At 47.5% G+C, this 19,045-nt stretch overlaps 2 protein-coding genes across 2 annotated transcripts in view; both read left to right on the top strand.

Annotated features, from left to right (window-relative positions):
- Positions 1-1,808, top strand: part of adam15 (ADAM metallopeptidase domain 15) — a 33,250-nt gene extending 31,442 nt beyond the window's left edge. The window contains exon 22 of the mRNA XM_079745280.1: positions 116-1,808. Within this exon, the coding sequence (XP_079601406.1) occupies positions 116-179 (64 nt within the window). The 3' untranslated portion in view covers positions 180-1,808. The remainder of the gene's footprint in view (positions 1-115) is intronic.
- A 1,192-nt stretch (positions 1,809-3,000) lies between these two features.
- Positions 3,001-18,096, top strand: sema4aa (sema domain, immunoglobulin domain (Ig), transmembrane domain (TM) and short cytoplasmic domain, (semaphorin) 4Aa). Its single transcript, XM_079748778.1, has 14 exons — positions 3,001-3,345; positions 7,367-7,527; positions 8,155-8,217; positions 8,591-8,689; positions 8,933-9,023; positions 9,371-9,493; positions 10,396-10,523; positions 10,918-11,099; positions 12,196-12,337; positions 13,175-13,364; positions 14,143-14,258; positions 15,043-15,200; positions 15,320-15,387; positions 16,064-18,096. Exons 1-14 carry the CDS (start codon positions 3,264-3,266, stop codon positions 16,771-16,773), a joined length of 2,313 nt encoding a protein of 770 aa, XP_079604904.1. The 5' UTR covers positions 3,001-3,263; the 3' UTR covers positions 16,774-18,096.
- The last annotated feature ends 949 nt before the right edge of the window (positions 18,097-19,045 follow it).

Below are 19,045 nucleotides of genomic sequence, written 5' to 3'. Positions count from 1 at the left end.
GTAAGAGAGAGATTGTGTAATGTGTGTGTGCAAGGCTGTGATGATGATGATGATGATGATGATGATGATGATGAAGTAGATTGTCACGGTGACTCTCCATCTCTGTTTCCTCCAGACGGGCTCCTCCTCCTCCGTCGAAGCCGGCCGTCCCCCGGAAACCCGCCCCCTCCCCTCTCTGACCGCAGAACCGCCCGCACCGGTTTGGACTGGAGCACGCCGGTCTGAACCGGCTTCAGAAGACACCACCTTGGACACCCCCCCACGTCTTAAGAGACCTCAGTGATCCAACATTCGTCCACACACACAGTCACGCCTGGACGTGACTGTGCATGGGTCTGTGCATATGAACTCCTGCTTTAATGACCGGACTCACTCCTGCTTTAAGGACCTTTAACGAGCAGGTTTAATCCGCGGTCGTTTGGACGCTTCAGTTGGACAGTGTCTGTGTCTGTGTTTGTAAATATGTTTTCCGTGTCGTCGCTGCCACCGACCGTTACCTAGAGGCAGGATGCTGCCTCTCCTGCTTTAATGACCGGACTCACTCCTGCTTTAAGGACCTTTAACGAGCAGGTTTAATCCGTGGTCGTTTGGACGCTTCAGTTGGACAGTGTCTGTATCTGTGTTTGTAAATATGTTTTCCGTGTCGTCGCTGCCACCGACCGTTACCTAGAGGCAGGATGCTGGCCTAGAAGGAACTACAAGCTGAACAGCCAACACTTCCTTTAAAAGACTACAAGGACCTCAACCCTCTTCCGCTGCTTCACTCTGCATTTTAACGTCATTTGAACTGCGAATTCTACATCCAGTTCCCCCACCCAGCTAGCGGGAGGAGTCAACCTGGAGCCAACATGGCCACCGGGAGAATGAGATCCAGAAGGCTGTGTGGAGTCAGACAGGTCAAGACTTCACGGGTGGTAGAGGAGCTCCAGTCAGGGACCCGATCTCTGACATCATAACTGAGGCTTCAGACTATTTGCTCTCCAGTGTGGGAGGCTGGGAGACTGGGAGGCTGGCTATTGCCAGACCAAGCTCAATCGTAGATTGAGCTTGGTCTGGGGAGGCTGCGGTCATTTTCTTCAGCACAAGAGGCGTGATCAACGGGCCTTGTTCAACTGACTCTGTACGCGATTGGCTGCTTGCCGTCGGTTCCCTGTCGTCATTGTGTTAAATCAGCCAATAGCGCGCCAGGGTGGAAAGGCCAGCTTGGTGATATGCTCCCGCAAAAACCTATGGGAAGCAGAAAGAAATGTGTTGCTCTTCTCCAGACCCCTTATGCAGGGCGAATTCAAATCGCTGGCGGAATGGGCTGGGGGTACCCAGCCTAGGAGACTGGGAGACTGGGAGACCCGGGGAGGCACCCAATCGCACCTGACTCATGATGAGCACTGGACCCAGCCTCACCTGCCTACGCCTTCCCAGTAGTCCGGTCTAGAGCAGACCCCCTTGTGTGCTTGCATTCATCGATCTGCCAGAAGCCTGAAACCTGCTTCTGCATGTAATTCCCCCGTGGCCAGTAGAGAGCGGTGTTGGACTCACACAAGGCAAGAGCAAACATAACTGGAAGCAGAAGCAACTGGTAGAAGATAATTTTGACTATTTATTGTTTAGGAATATGTCTTTGCTACTTTGAGAAGTTTTAAAGTTGATCGTGTTTCATAACCGTGCTTATCTGCGAGGCTCAGACGTATAACATGTTTCAGCAGAAGGCTGTTTCACAACGTAAAACTAGGATGTTCAATTTGAGTCTTTCCAGACTATAAACGACCACAGTGTCATTATTTTATGTGTTGTATAATAAATCCTGTGCTGCGACGGGAGTCAAACAAAACAATCTGTCCGTTGATTTACTGTTAGGATGAAGGTCTGACCTCCATGACAACCGGAGGCTGGCCATGTGAGACTACGGCACCCATCAGAGGACAAAAACAGGAACGCAAACATCAGCTTGGGGGTGGGGGGGGGAGGCGAAGTCACGCCCTTTCCGGTAGAGCCCATGGGACCTATGAGATTGAAAAATATAAATGGGTTTCAATGAAGAGAAAGTAATTATCTTCTGGTCCCAGTCTTTATATGCCCCGGATTACACATATGTTGTTTGTGGATTTAAATGATAATTTTTCATGTCAAGAGTTTGACCGTTTATTGTGCAATTGTTCAGTTAAAGTCTGTAGAGAAAACACAATGAGAAAGACTACATGGCTCCGCTCCCTGCGACTGGCGTGGACAAGACCGACAATCTCCCCATCTGCATAACTGAAACTCTCCACATGCCCGACTTATAATGGTTTTCACCTCTTTTGATGCTTTTATCCTCCCCTTGGAAAAAACCTAACATGATTAAACTTCTTCAGGAAAATGTTTAGTTTTCTTTGCATGAAAGATTATCATTTAAATCCACAAACAACATATGTGTAATCTGGGGCATATAAAGTCTGGGACCAGAAAATAATTACTTTCTCTCCATTGAAACCCATTCATATTTTTCGATCTCATAGGTCCCATGGGCTCTACCGGAAGGTATGTGACTTCGCCACTCTATTGAGGTTGATTGATTTACAGATTTTCTAGATTGACTCGTGGTTCGTGAGGGGTTTTCCAATCGTCCGAGGGATGTGGATTTCTCGGAATGTCGTGAATAAAACGTTACGTTTAACATAACAGGAATAAAAATGTTTGGTTGTGTGTGTGTGTGTGTGTGTGTGTGTGTGTGTGTGTGTGTGTGTGTGTGTGTGTGTGTTTGCATGGTATACCGTATGTGTGTGGATATGTCTGTGTTCGCTGTGTGTGTGTGTATGTGTGTGGGTGTGTGCATGCACGCTTTGCGTGTTCCCATTTGTGTGCGCGTGTTTGTGTGCGTGCGTTTGTGTCTAAGAGGTTGTGAAACAGAGTTTAATGCCTACAGCTTGAAAGGTTGCGGCTTGAGAAATGACTTCCTCAGTTGAGAAACACGCACCCGCTCAAGCACTCACGCACGCACACACAAGTAGATGCAGACACAGAACGAAACGACGTGAAGGAAGTTCCTTAAATGTGGAGCAACATCGGATATCACGCAAAGCGGCCCCAGAGCGCAGGGCAGACAGGCGGAGGAGAGGATCACCAGACCCGCTGCGTCCGTCGAAGGAGGTAGTTCAGTTCAATAAGTGAAGAGAGGCGCCGCCACAAGCAGCTTTTAAACCCACCGCGTCGCTGAAGGACCCCCACCCCGCTCTGTCCGTCCGTCGGTCCGTCAAGGGTCCTGCTGTCCCCCCAATCCTCCAAACATGACTCGCCTCCCGCTGCTCTGGGCCGTGTGGGGAGCAGCGCTCGTCTCGGCCGTCCGGCCGCGGACCTCTTTCCTGCTGGGTGAGTCCTGGACCAGGCTGGGGGGGGGGGGGGGGGGAGGACGGAGAGGAGAGACTCTCTCTCTCTCTCTCTCTCTCTCTCTCTCTCTCTCTCTCTCTCTCTGCCTCTGAATAGTATAATAACCAGTGGCGGTGGGTTAATAGAGGGCGCCGCCCCTCCGTGAAATATTCACTTGAATATATCTGCCAACTATTAATCAACTATTATCAATACGAAATAAATCATCAAAAATACATAGCGTTTATCCTCGTTTAATTGTGTGATATACTTGTCACTGTCAGCAAACATTTGAATGCGTCTGAACGTCAATGATTTGGGCTAGACTAGTTATTGGTCATTCGAAAGAAAGTAGGTAGTGGCCATCCCCAAAATGCACCAGAATACAGGAAATCAAATCTATTAAATTCAATTTTTTTTATGGGGTGGGGGGGGGGGAACCCCAGAGTTTTACTGTGCCCCACCAACATTTTTGATCACCAGCCGCCACTGATCATATAGTATAGCATAAGAAGTCATAAACGCCATATGTAGGCATATATATATATATATATATTCCATACTTGAATCCTGTGAGTCCTGTTTTTTGTCCCCTGATATCTTGGGCTGAGATGATCTCCTTCAGAATCCCGTTAATTTTGTTTCAAACTGTATTCATACACGTGTCCTCACACGTGCTTTAACAGTGATGATTATGACATCACATCCTCTTGGGGTCAGGCTAGATCATATTGATCTGATGACTTGATATTGTTCGGTCTCCAAACTGGTGAAATTACACCAGTTTGGTGAAATTACACTCAACACAGACCAGCGTCCACACAGACGCTGGTCTGTGTTGAGCTGGGCTATCTGGGCACTCTCAGTAGGTAGTGAAACTTCCCCCTTAAACAAGACAGACCGCATGATCTCTAAAAGGAAGTCTTTTGATAAATGTACTTCACAAATGTAACAAAAGTTTGTACTTTCTAATGCATGTTGCGAAACGAGCCATACGCCTTCACCTAGAAAACATGCGAGCTCGCCGTTCACCAGATGATTCATCGGACACCTTTACTTTGGACCAGGGGTCTTCAACGTTTTCCAGGCCAAGGACCCCCAAACTGATGGAGAGTTGGAGCGGGGACCCCCTACTTAGATATTGCATAAAATTGTGTTTTATATTAAACTGTCCTTCCTCTTAATTGAAGGAGCAGGCAGAGAAAAGCTCTCCCCCTCTGGACTTTCATTAAAATCAAATACATAAAAATGTCGCAGCTAGTCCAGATGTGTCAGGTGTGCGCCCTCCTTTTTTCTTACATTCAATACTATTGTCTAGCACCTGTGGATTACCTTTGGATGTGCGCACCACCCCCCTTTTTAGGTGTGCCAGAGAGACATACGAACGTACGCCATATAAATAGTACATTCGGATCGCATGACAGGAATAGATCTATTCCGATTAGAAATCAGATCGATAGTGTCCATGTAAACGCGGCTAGTGTGTTGGATTCATGTCAATGTGTATTTAAAGACTTTTCAATTTGTGGAGACAATTGCAGGGGGAACATAAAAAGAATGTCTAATCAACCAAAACTTTCGCGACCCCCCCTGCATTACCTCCACGGACACCCTAGGGGTCGCCGACCCCTGTTGAAGACCTCTGCTATGACTTATGACTGTTATCATAAACCAAAAAGTTTGTGTGTGTGTGTGTGTGTTTGTGTGTGTGTGTGTGTGTGTGTGTGTTTGTGCATGTGTGTGTGGTTTACCCAACTTCCCCTAAATCTTTTTTTCCATCTTCTCATAAGAAGTTGGCCAAAAACGTATGGATATGTACCTAGACTTAACACCCAGTTCAGGCATTAGCACCTCTAACCTACACCTTAACTAACCGTCTCTCACATAATACTTAAACTTACTACCTCTAACCTAAAACCTAAACTAACCATCTCTAACCTGATACCTAAACTAACCGTCTGTCACCTAAAATCTAAACTAACCATCTCTACCCCAGCACCTAAACTAACCATCTCTAACCTATTACCTAAACTAACCATATCTAACCAAACACCTAAACCTAAAGTTATCCACCTTTCACATTTACCTTTAGGCAGTTTAGCAGACGCTTTAATCTAAAGCATCTCACAATAAGTACATTTGTCAGAAGATGGAGAAACAACAATATATCTCTGTCTATACAGTAAGGATGTTCATAGAACCAAGTGCCAAGCACTAACAATCACTAGGTCAACCCATTCCCTGTAAACAACACAGACAGATAGGATAAGATGCCCATCAGACCGATGAGCGATGATGTTGCAGCTCATCAGCTCTATGAAGGTTCTCTGAGTTCTCCTCTCTGGAGAGACGGGCCGAGTGGAGGCTGTCTTAGCCTCACTTGTCTGAGGAGAAACGTGTGTGCTATGCCTGACTCCAGCAACTTTGTGGTTTCCGCCTGTATGCCGGCAGAAGTGAGATCTTGTCTCTTTGCACCAGTTTCAGTTTGAGCTTGTTAAACGGCAAGGTGTTTATTACCTTGACACTACCATCCTGTCTCTGTATCATCATTTTTATAATTATGTTACATAACCTCTTAAACCCGTCAGCTGCGCCAAGGTGTGCTGTAAACAGCACCACCATGCTCCAACATGTCCATGGTGCATGTCCACGTAACGGGAAGAAGCTCGGCTAAAAGCCCATGATAACCATTTTTACCTAAACATAACCCAATTCTAACACCGAGCAACTAAATGAGCCCGTAGCAAAACGCGCAAAACGTGCATGCGCGCATACTGGCCGCCGCCAGTATGCGCCACTTCTGCAGCGACCTCACAGGTGTTACCTTCTTTTTGAAACTTTATTCATATAGCCCTTGTGGTTGTGGAGGCATACTATATTCATATTGGGCATGTCATTTCAGGAAGGAGGCCTGTGAAATAGGCCTAGGGCTTTACAGGATAACTTATAAATGTCCATTGACATTAGTTGATGGATAACTATCGATAAATATCCCCTCCCTTACGTGAGGAATGCTTCCAAAAAAGTAAATATTCAAAAAAATATTAATCTTATAGAATTTCAATTAGGATGGACTTGCTGAATTTGCTTTGGACAGAGCAAGAACTGTGTTTGAGGACACTCAAACTCCCCGATGACTCTCATGCTTTAAAAATCTATGGATCCAACCCAACGTGTCCAAGTGTGCTCTAATGTGTTAACATGTGGTTGGTTAATGATGTGTTGACATGTGGTTGGTTAATGATGTGTTAACATGTGGTTGGTTAATGATGTGTTAACATGTGGTTGTTAAATGATGTGTTAACATGTGGTTGTTAAATGATGTGTTATCATGTGGTTGGTTAATGATAGTCCTCTGATGTGTTAACATGTGATTGGTTAATGATGTGCTAACATGTGGTTGGTAAATGATGTGTTAACATGTGATTGGTTAATGATGTGTTAAAATGTGGTTGGTTAATGATGTGTTAACATGTGGTTGGTAAATGATGTGTTAACATGTGATTGGTTAATGATGTGTTAACATGTGGTTGATTAATGATGTGTTAACATGTGGTTGGTAAATGATGTGTTAACATGTGGTTGGTTAATGATGTGTTAACATGTGGTTGGTTAATGATGTGTTAACATGTGGTTGGTTAATGATGTGTTAACATGTGGTTGGTTAATGATGTGTTAACATGTGGTTGGTAAATGATGTGTTAACATGTGATTGGTTAATGATGTGTTAACATGTGGTTGGTTAATGATGTGTTAACATGTGGTTGGTAAATGATGTGTTAACATGTGGTTGGTTAATGATGTGTTAACATGTGGTTGGTTACTGAGTCCTTTGATGTGTTACCATGTGATTGGTTAATGATAGTTCTCTAACATGTGAGCGCCTCCTTGCAGAGCTCTATGAATGGTCTTCTGTTTGAGGCGGGCTTTATCAAACCACTCGCCTTGCCTCGCCCGAGGGGCTTGCTGAGTGGTCGATCCAGCTGTCCGTCGGCAGAGCTAATTTTGTCCCGCCTCTCCACAGACACGCCAAACAGAGGTCTGGTTCACTTCAGCCAACCGAACGTCCACAACACCACCACCCTGTTGCTAAGCGACGATGGCTCCACCCTCTACGTGGGGGCACGGAATTACATCCTCTCATTGGACGTCAGTGATCCTGAGGTCATCACCGTGAAGAAGGAGGTTGGTTAGGAGCTACAATCATATAGTAGGAGGGGCTAGTGTTATAAAGTAGGAGGAGCTAGAAGCATAAAGTAGGAGGAGCTACAATCATATAGTAGGAGGGGCTAGTGTTATAAAGTAGGAGGAGTTGGTATTATAAAGTAGGAGGAGCTAGAGGCATAAAGTAGGAGGAGCTACAATCATATAGTAGGAGGGGCTAGTGTTATAAAGTAGGAGGAGTTGGTATTATAAAGTAGGAGGAGCTAGAGGCATAAAGTAGGAGGAGCTACAATCATATAGTAGGAGGGGCTAGTGTTATAAAGTAGGAGGAGTTGGTATTATAAAGTAGGAGGAGCTAGAAGCATAAAGTAGGAGGAGCTACAATCATATAGTAGGAGGGGCTAGTGTTATAAAGTAGGAGGAACTGGTATTATAAAGTAGGAGGAGCTAGAAGCATAAAGTAGGAGGGGCTGTAATCATACAGTAGATCATATAGAGATTGCATGAGATGGTTTCTGTTAATCTCAGGACTGACAATCCCATAATATCACTGTGGAATTGTGTGTGTGTGTGTGTGTGTGTGTGTGTGTGTGTGTGTGTGTGTGTGTGTGTGTGTGTGTGCGTGTGCGTGTGTGTGTGTTTCTCCAGACGGAGTGGTCACCATCTAGGAAGGACATCGACTCATGTGAGAAAAAGCAGAAGAGTGCGGAGGTAAGGATGACATCATCAGAGAACAAGAGGCTTACAGGACCGAATATTAACATACTACTTCATTGATACTACATGTTGTTGTACGCCTTGTTAACATGTTGTTGTGCGTCTGGTTAACATGGTAACATGTTGTTGTGCGCATGCCTAACATGTTAACATGTTGTTGTGCGTCTGGTTATCATGTTAACATGTTGTTGTCCGTCTGGCTAACATGTTAACATGTCGTTGTGTATCTGGCTAACATGCTAACATTTAGTTTTGCGATTGGCTAACATGTTAAGATGTATTTGCATGAAGGAACTACTTGATTGATGAATACATGGTTGGCTGAATTGAGCGACGGCTCATGCTGTTACCTGTGACCTCTCCCCAGGTCGACTGTCCCAACTTCATCCGTGTGCTGCAGCCCATGAACTCCACCCACCTCTACGCCTGTGGCAGCTACGCCTACAACCCCCGTAATGCACTGCTGGTAGGAGAAAGAGGGCAGCAGGTCTCAGTGTCACTCGCCCAAAGATGGCGCCTACTACTTCTTCTAAAACTACACTTGAGTCATTCAGCAGATGCTTTTCCACTACCCTGTTCATAAGATAACTAGCTGGAGTAGATTCTCTCCACTGGTCAGTTGATCAGGTGACTGGTCTTGATCTGGTTGTGTTTCCTCCCAGTCCTCCCAGCCCTCCCAGTTCTCAGACAGCCTCTCTCTCCTCCCCAGGACATACAGACCCTCACCCTGACCTCCATCCCCTATGCCAAGGGCCGCTGCCCCTTCAACCCCTTCGAGAGGAACACGGCCATCACCATCGGTACGCTCCCAGGAAACCCTCTTCACATGTTATCACTCTCCAGCCTATAGCAGCGCGTCATGGGGCGTTAGGGAGCTTTACCACAACACTGTAACACAACACTTTAACACAACACTCTAACACAACACTTCTGGCAAATTTTCTTCTGGCTAACATGTTGTGCGTCTGGCAGACATGTTAACATGCTTTTGCGCGTCTCATGTTAACATGTCGTTGTGTGTCTGGCTGACATGTTAAAATGCTTTTGCGCGTCTCATGTTAACATGTCGTTGTTTGTCTTGCTGACATGTTAACATTTTGTTGTGTGTCTCATGCTAACATGTTGTTGTAACATGTTGATCCTCCAGACGGGGAGCTGTTCACCAGCACCACAGAGGACTTCAGGGGGGCTCTGCCCAGCATCTCTCGTCACTTCAGCCGAGACGGAGGCAAAGTCGTCCTTCTGGAGTCCTCCAACTACTTATTGGACGGTGAGCTAGGCAACGCCTAACACACTTTGGGACGTCCTGCTATGACTGCAAAATAAAAGTCCTTTCCGTGGAGGTGGTCAGCGGCAGGGCTGACATAGAAAGACTTTCCCTTGTCAAAGTAGCACTTTGGGCCAATAGGATCCTCTAGATTTTTATCGGTTTGGGAATTTCTATTCAACCAGTCCTGCATCTCTCGTTCCAGCACCATCTTAATGAATTGTGCATTTGCGGAATCAAAATCAAATCCTGCGCAAGCAGGATGGTCTAGGGGTGAGGGGTGCAAATCCCAGTGTCAGGCTAGAACCTCTGAGCAAGACACCCTGACCCTTCCCTACCTGCTCCTTAATGACCAGGTTCAAAAGGATTCACCGTGGCTTTTCACAGAGCTAAAGGGCGACCAGTGGCATGCACTGAGTGAAGTGAGCATGCTGAGGTTGACTCAACAACATGTCTGAACGATGCTTTCAGTCTCCTCATGTCTCCATTCATGGATGACATGAAACTTTGTCTTTACTGCGAGATGGCTCGCTCTCACTTCACTAAGAACTAACTAACCATGACCCCAATTCCAAACATCTGTCGTCAGTATTTTCGTATGTTCTAATATCTCCTTCCCTGATAAGTATGTGGCCACTGGTTAGAGAACCGCAGTATAAATTTAGTCCATTTACCACTTTCCAATCTAACTCACTCTGATCACTGAGAAGGACTTCAGAGTGGAGGGTGATTAGCCCTGGTACATCTCACGCCAAGGCCCTCATTTGGATGAATGAATGATGTGTTCTATTATGTCATGTCTAAGGCTCCCCCACACCTCGGGATGCTGTGAAACCTCGTGTTTGTGTAGTGACCAACGAGGGCTGATGACTCACTAACTTTCACCCTCACTTCCTGTCTTGCAGAGCCCACATTTGTCAGTTCTGCTTTCGACCAGAAGGAGGGGAAGCTCTACTTCTTCTTCTCTGAGGTTCTGAAGGAGTTCAATTACTTGCTGGATTACAGGGGAGCCAGGCTGGCTCAGGTCTGCAAGGTAACGCACAGAATGAAGCACACAACGTTCCTGTTTATATTCACATTGAGGGCGTTTAGTAGACGCTTTTATCCAAAGCGTCTTACAATAAGTACATTGGTCAGAAGAAACAGAAACCACAATATACCGCTGTAGGTATGGTAAGGATGTTCATAAAACCAAGTTCCAAGCACTAACAATCGCTAAGTTAACCCATTCCCCGTAAACAACACAGATAGCTAGGATAAGATGCTACACGGTGCTAAGTACTGTGTTTAAGTGCAAGGACATACATAACATACAATAATTGCGTGTGCAGAGTCTAGGTGACCCCTGAACTCTGAACCGCTCCAGTGCGGGGTTACTACGGGACTGTGACAGGAGTTCCACGCTGTCTGTTCTGTTGTTCCTCCAGGACGACGTTGGAGGACAGAGAACCCTCCAGAGGAAGTGGACGTCCTTCGCCAAGTCCCTGCTGCTGTGCCAGCCTCCCAAGCAGCAGCCCTTTCACCAGCTGCAGGACATGTTCACCCTCCAGCCACCAGGGGGAGACTCCTCCAGAGAGACGCTGTTCTACGGCGTCTTCAGCAGCCAGTGGTAGGATTGCTGGAGATGAAATGACTGGCATTTAAACTCACTACGGTTTGTCTCTGGGCGGCCACAAAACTTTGTGTATGAAATAATGAAACACAAAAAGAGTATATACACACAACAACTCAAACCTGGTGGTATTGTGTGGGCCGCAAGTCGTGCTTGTGGTAAACATGTTGTATTGAGAGTGGCTAACATGTTGACATGTTGCTGTGTGTCTGGCTGACATGTTAAATGTTGTTTTGCGAGGGGTTGACATGTTAACATTTGTTGTGTGTGTGGCTAATATGTTTTCATGCTGTTGCGTGTCTCACTAACATGTTGTGCGTGTAGCTAAATTGTTAACATGTTGTTGTGCGTGTGACTGACATGTTAACATGTTGTTTTGTGTCTGGCTGACATGTTAACGTATTTTTGTGCGTCTGGCTAACATGTTAACATATTGTGCGTCTGGCTAACATATTGACATGTTGTTGTGTGTCTGGCTAACATGTTAGCATATTGTTGTGCGTGGGGTTGACATGTTAAAATTTGTTGTGCATCTGGCTGACATGTAAACATGTTGTTGTATGTCTGGTTAACATTTTAACATGTTGTTGTGCGTCTCATTAACATGTTTTTGTGTGTCTTGTTTACATGTTAACATGTTGTTTTTGGTCTGTTAAACATGTTCCCATGTTGTTTTGCGTCTCGTTAACGTGTTAACATGTTGTTGTGCGTCTGGCTAACATGTTAACATGTCGTTGTGCATCTCGTTAACATGTTAACATGTTGTTGTGGGTCTGTCTAACATGTTAACATGTTGTTGTGCGTCTGGCTAACATGTTAACATGTCGTTGTGCGTCTGTCTAACATGTTAACATGTCGTTGTGCGTCTCATTAAAATGTTAACATGTTGTGCGTCTGGCTACCATGTTAACATGTCATTGTGCGTCTCCTTAACATGTTAACATGTTGTTGTGCGTCTCGTTACCATGTTGTTGTGCGACTGGCTAACATGTTAACATGTTGTTGTGCGTCTTGTTAACATGTTGCTGTGCGACTGGCTAACATGTTCACATGTTGTTTTGCGTCTCGTTAACATGTTGTTGTGTGTTCCCAGGTCCCGGGGCTCAGAGGCGTCTGCAGTGTGTCGGTTCAAGATAGAGGACATCAGGAAGGTGTTTTCAGGCTCCTACAGGACCTTCAACCCAGACAAGCACCACTGGAGCACCTCAGGAACCCAGAGGAACGCCCAGGGACAGGTTTGACCAACCAATCAGACCCCGAACCCCTTTAGAATCAACCAATCAGACCCTGAACCCCTTTAGAATCCACCAATCAGACCCTGAACCCCTTTAGAATCAACCAATCAGACCCTGAACCCCTTTAGAATCAACCAATCAGACCCTGAACCCCTTTAGAATCAACCAATCAGAACCTGAACCCCTTTAGAATCAACCAATCAGAACCTGAACCCCTTTAGAATCAACCAATCGGACCCTGAACCCCATTAGAATCAACCAATCAGAACCTGAACCCCTTTAAAATCAACCAATCAGAACCTGAACCCCTTTAAAATCAACCAATCAGACCCTGAACCCCTTTAGAATCAACCTATTCATTCATCCATTCAAACATGGTCACATGCATTCATTCATACATGGTTAGATTAATTCATCCATACATGGTTACATTCATTCAGTCATACATGGTTGGATTCATATATTCATTAATGAATCTATTAATCTATTCATTATGCTTACATTCATACATGGTTGCATTCATAGATTCATACATTCATACCTTCAAACATGGTTACATTCATTCATCCATACATGGTAACATTCATACATGCTTACATTCATACATTCATTAATTCATACATTCTTACATTCATACATGTTTACATTCATCAATTCATACATGCTTTATTCATACGTGGTTCCATTCATACATCCATACATTCATTCATTCATACATGCTTACATTCATTCATTCATCCATTCACACATAGTTACACTGATACTTTCATCCATTCTTACATTCATCCATGGTCACATTCATCCATTCATAAATGCACCCCCCCCCCCCCCCCCCAGTGCGGTCTGTGGAACGCCAGCGACGTGGTCCTGGAGGAGGTGAAGAAGAGCTTCCTGAGCCGGGGCAGCGTGCAGGCGGCCCCGCTCCTGGTCTCCACGGGCCCCCCCGCCGCGGCCTACAGCCGGCTGGTCGCCACGACAACCCTGTCGGCCAATCAGAAGGAGTACACCGTCCTGTTCCTGCTGACAGGTGACCGTTGGATCTCTGAACACACCGGTGTGTGTGTGTGGGTGTGTGTGTGTGTGTGTGTGTGTGTGTGTGTGGGTGTGTGTGTGTGTGTGTGTGGGTGTGTGGCTGTGTGTGTGTGTGTGTGTGTGTGTGTGTGTGTGGCTGTGTGTGTGTGTGTGTGTGTGTGGGTGTGTGGCTGTGTGTGTGGGTGTGTGTGTGTGTGTGGGTGTGTGGCTGTGTGGGTGTGTGGGTGCGTGTCTGTGTGTGTATATGTGTGGCTGTGTGTGTGTCTGTGTGTGTATATGTGTGGCTGTGTGTGTGTCTGTGTGTGTATATGTGTGGCTGTGTGTGTGGTTGTGTGTGTGTGTGTGTGTGTGTGTGTGTGTGTGGCTGTGTGTGTGGGTGTGTGTCTATATGTGTGGCTGTGTGTGTGGTTGTGTGTGTGTGTGTGTGGCTGTGTGTGTGTCTTCGTGTGTATATGTGTTGCTGTGTGTTTGGTTGTGTGTGTGTGTGTGTGGCTGTGTGTGTGGGTGTGTTTCTGTGGCTGTGTGTGTGTTTGTGTCTGTGTATCTGTGTGGGGGTTTGTGGGTGTGTGTTGGTATGTGTGTGTGTGTGCGCGTGCTTGTGTGTGTGTTTGTGTTTGTGTCTGTGTGCAGGTGTATGGGTGTGCACATGCGTGTGCACATGCGTGTGCACGCTTCTGTGTGGGTATGTGTGTATGTGTATATGTGTGTGTATGTGCGTACGTGTGCACGCACGCGTGTATGTACAGTCGTGTGACTGTCGTCTTCTCTTGTAGAGACGGGGTTTCTCCACAAGGTGGTGCTGTTGGACGGGGGTCCACGTGTCATCGAGGAGGTCCAGGTCTTCAGAGAACCTCAGCTGGTCAAGAGCCTGCTGGTGTCCCCCTCCAAGGTAAGGCTGTACCCGGACCCGGACCCGGACCCGGACCCCACTTAGCAGTCTGGGGCTAGTGTGGCTCATCCAAGTGTTGTAGTCCGGTCAACACAGGTCTGTGCTAGGCTAATCTGGGCTATGTTAAGCTAGGCTATGCTAGGCTTTGATAGACTGGTCTACGGCTAGGCTAGTCTAACGCTAGGCTAGTCAATGCTATGTAAGTTTATGCTAGTGTTTGTTAGGATAGCCTATGCCTAAATGGTCCATTCTAGGATAGTGTAGGCTCTGCCAGGCTAGTAGACTGGGTGCCCCCAGCCCGTTCTGCCGGCGATTTGATTTCGCCCTGCTGCAGAAGGGTCTGGAGAAGAGCAGTACATTTCCTACTGCTTCCGATACGTTTGTTGCGGGAGCCAATCACCAAGCTGCCTTATCCCCCTGGCGCCCTATTGGCTGGTTTAACACAATGACGACAGGGAAGCGACGGCAAGCAGCCAATCGCGTACAGAGTCAGTTGAGCTAGACCCGTTGAGCACGCCTCTTGTGCTAAAGAAAAGGACAGCAGCTTCCCCAGACCAACGAGCAATCTACGATTGAGCTTGGTCTAGCAATAGCCAGGCTACCAGGCTAGTCTATACCATTATACTCTAGTCTATGCTAGTCTATACTTATCTAGAATATAATAGGCTACTCTATGGCTAATCTAAGCTAGTCTAGTAACATAGGCATGGTCATGATAGTCAATGGCTATTCTAAGCTAGGCTAGCTGTGTGCTGCTGAGTACCAGTCTGTCCCTGCCCTGCAGGGGGTGGTGTACGTGGGCTTGTCCGGGGGAGTGACGGTGGTTCCCCTAGCCCACTGCTCCAGCTACCAGAGCTGTGGCCAGTGCGTCCTGGCCCAGGACCCCTTCTGCAGCTGGGACCCGACCCAAGGGGCCTGCATCCGGCTCCACACAGCGGGAGTGTAAGCTAACACAGACCTGGGTTATTATGATGGGTGCAAGGGGTGGTAGTTCATGTGTTGTGTACATCTGATGTATTGATGTTGGTTGATGGAAGAAGAGGATTTCTGTCTCTCTGCAGGAAGCAGGATGTAGAGAACGGGAATGCTGCGAAAGAGTGTGCTGGCTCCTCCTTTACTCCTCACACAGGTAGACGCCTCCACTACCAAACTCCTCCATACCCTCCTCGAGCAAACTCCTCCATTATATCCTCCAACATACTCCTCTATCACCTCCTCCACCTACTCCACCTCCTCTATCACCTCCTCTTATACACACCTCTATCACCTCCTCCACCTCCTCTATCACCTCCTCCACCTCCTCTAACATACTCTTCACTCCTCCACCTCCTCTATCACCTCCTCCACCTCATCTATCACCTCCTCCACCTCCTCTATCACCTCCTCCACCTCCTCTAACATACTCCTCTATCACCTCCTCCACCTCCTCTATCACCTCCTCCACCTCCTCTTTCACCTCCTCCACCTCCTCTATCACCTCCTCCACCATTCTCCTCTATCCCCTCCTCCACCTCCTCCACCTCCTCCAAAATACTCTATCCCCTCCTCCACCTCCTCTAACATACTCTTACCCTCTCCTTTTGGACCTCCTCCACCTCCTGGTTCCAGCACACTGACCATAGAGGTTTGGACTCTGTTTTTGGCTGTTCCTGTAACAATACAAGGTGTCATGTGTTCAACAGCCTGTTTGTAACAGCATAGTAACAGTCGGCATGCTTCCCAGTGGCCGGTTAGATTAGCGTGAGTATAGCTGCTAACTGAGTATCAAGAGGTTTGACAGCTGGTGTGTTCTGTGTGCGCCACAGTGGCGATGCCGGTCGCTCTGAACGAGTTCCTGACCCTCCCGTGCGCCCCGCCTTCGGACCTGGCCGCCCTGAGCTGGACCGGCGGAGGGCTCCCCCTGCCCCCAAACCTCTTCCTGCAGCGCCCCGACGGCAGCCTGAGCTTCGTGGTGCAGGCGGCCACGCTGGGGGTCTACACCTGCACCGCCCACGAGGCAGGGTACCACGAGGTCCAGGCTGTCTACAACGTCTCCGAGAAAAACCCGCCCGCGGCCTCCGTCCCCCCTCGCACCCCCACAACCAGCACCGTCAGGGAACGGACCAGGGCCAAGTCGCTCCCAGTCGACCCTCCAGGGAACAACGGCCTTGAGGGCTACCTTTTACCAGAGGGTTGGCCGGCGGCGCCCACGGCGAACTACGGCACCCAGGAGGACTGGTCGACGGAGCCCGGGGCGGTCTACAGCACCCGGAAGGGGTCCGTGGTCGACGCGAGGGTGGACGAGCAGGTACGGAGCTACTACACAGAGCTGGTTGGGGTGTCCCTGCTGGCGGCGCTGTGTGCCAGCGTGGTGCTGCTGGGCCTGCTCCACATCTGGCGCCGGAGGTGCCCCGCCGTCTTCCCCAAGCCCCAGGCGGGACCCGGGACCGAGACCCCGGGGAACTCGGAGGACCAAGAAAAGCACGGCATTCTGAAGCAGGAAGGTCTTGCGCCGGAGGTGACCATCCTGGCCTGAGGGGACGGGAGTGGAGGGGCAAGAGGCAGATCAAAGCTCTCCCTGATGCCTGTTGCATATTTTGTTCAATGAAGTCGTTTCCACTGCATCATGGGATCCATAACAATTCAGACTCTATAGTCGCATTAAGGGAGGACTGGTTACCCAGAACACGTTTGTTTATTTGGAGGTCATTCCAATTGCATCATGGGTACTGTGTCGGTTTGAGGGGTCCCTCACAAAGTGAGGCCAATTCTGGACTAGGAAAGGGGGAGGGATTTACAGCAAAGTAAAAAGAGGAGATTGCTGGATGGACTTGGCTTCGATTCTTCCTCTTGATGAAATAATCATGGGGGCGAAACCAAAGTATTGCTAAGCTGAAGGAAAGCTAACCTGCTAAGCTGAAGGAGAGCCAACCCGCTAACCAAAAGGACCGATAGATAACAGAGATAGAACTTTATTAATCCCCCGGGGGGAAATTCCTTTGTTACAACAACAGTGGAAGACAGATGATACAATACAATGAAAAATACATAGTATTGCTATGGAAAACAAATATAAATGCTAAAGTAAGGACAAACAGGACAATCAGTGTAAATCATAAAGAATAAATTAAGGATTATGTCCATCTGGTTGAATGGATAACAGTGTAATAACAGTGGCCTTACACTGACGTCCACCATAGCTCCCCTTCTACGTACCCTGCTACGTAGCGCCTTAAAGAGGCCAGGGTTGGACCCTGACCTCTTCTAGACCACACCGAGCTGAACACGCTAACCCTTGCTATAGCAACGGCTAGCCGCAACGGCGTTAGCACCTCGGCCTCTAGCAGTTGGCGAATAAAGCATTTAGCATAGCAACAGCTACCGGTAAACATGCAAAGGAACGGAAAATTAGCACAGCGATGCCAGTGGTTGCCATGGCAACCACTGGCAACGGTTTGCAAAGCAACCGCCAGCTGTTAGAATAGCAACGGCTAGCGATCGGCATAACCTAATGACTGACAGTTTGTACAGCAATGGCCTGCAGTAAGCATATCAGCAGCTAGCAATCAGCACAGCAATGGCTAGCAGTGAGCATAGCGGAGGCTTAGCTTTGTACGCAGGCTGCTTTCAGTATTTTTGTTAGCTTTGAGTGATGTGCCGATGTTGAACCTCAGTCTCCATGGAGACAACGTGGAGACTGAGAAGTCTATTGATCCGGATCAATACAGAATGTACCATTTTATTTGTCCACATTCAAGCTGTGAAGTTCAATAACTGTGTTTCTCTTCGTAATTCCCTTTCCTTTTGATGTGTGCTATTTGTTATAATATTTTGAATAAATTGTTCATTTAAAGTATCATTTCATGCGTTTGTGTGTTTGCGCGTGTGTGTGTGTGTGTGTGTGTGTGTGTGTGTGTGTGTGTGTGTAATTCCAGAATTATGACAGGAATAATCAATGATACAAAATAGTAAGAAATGATGATAATTGAAAAGTAATTATGAGAGAGAGAGAGAGAGAGAGAGAGAGAGAGAGAGAGAGAGAGAGAGAGAGAGAGAGAGAGAGAGAGAGAGAGAGAGAGAGAGAGAGAGAGAGAGAGAGAGAGAGAGAGAGAGAAACGAAAACTAAAAGACTGATGTCACGGGGTGTAATGCCCTTGTCTTCCACTGGGGACAGACTGATGTCACGGGGTGTAATGCCCTTGTCATCCACTGGGGACAGACTGATGTCACGGGGTGTAATGCCCTTGTCCTCCACTGGGGACAGACTGATGTCACGGGGTGTAATGCCCTTGTCATCCACTGGGGACAGACTGATGTCACGGGGTGTAATGCCCTTGTCCTCCACTGGGGACAGACTGATGTCACGGGGTGTAATGCCCTTGTCATCCACTGGGGACAGACTGATGTCACGGGGTGTAATGCCCTTGTCATCCACTGGGAACAGACTGATGTCACGGGGTGTAATGCCCTTGTCCTCCACTGGGGACAGACTGATGTCACGGGGTGTAATGCCCTTGTCCTCCACTGGGGACAGACTCCCGCTGTGCCTTGACACGGCTGCAGGGCCTGCTCGGAATCACACCAACGTCCCAGCCTTCCGAAGGGAACTGTGGCTTAAAAACGAAAAACTGGTTATTTATATGGATTCTAAAGGCCTGCATATAGGCTATATTCATATCTGTATCTGACAACAATCGCTGTGCAAACCCTTCAGATTGTCTCTTTAATAACTTAGTGAATGAAAGAGTTCAGACGGTCTCTTTAATAGTTCAGACTGTCTCTTTAAGAGTTCAGACTGTCTCTCTAAT

The sequence above is a fragment of the Pollachius pollachius genome (assembly GCF_949987615.1).
Source record: "Pollachius pollachius genome assembly, chromosome: 1".
Taxonomy (NCBI): Eukaryota; Metazoa; Chordata; class Actinopteri; order Gadiformes; family Gadidae; genus Pollachius; species Pollachius pollachius.
This window is presented reverse-complemented; position numbering and strand designations above follow the sequence as displayed.

Coding starts and splice junctions, on each gene's coding strand:
- sema4aa (XM_079748778.1), top strand. CDS start 3,264: ATGACTCGCCTCCCGCTGCTCTGGGCCGTGTGGGGAGCAGCGCTCGTC. Junction 9,494..10,395: donor CTCCAACTACTTATTGGACG/GTGAGCTAGGCA, acceptor CCTGTCTTGCAG/AGCCCACATTTGTCAGTTCT. Junction 10,524..10,917: donor GGCTGGCTCAGGTCTGCAAG/GTAACGCACAGA, acceptor TTGTTCCTCCAG/GACGACGTTGGAGGACAGAG.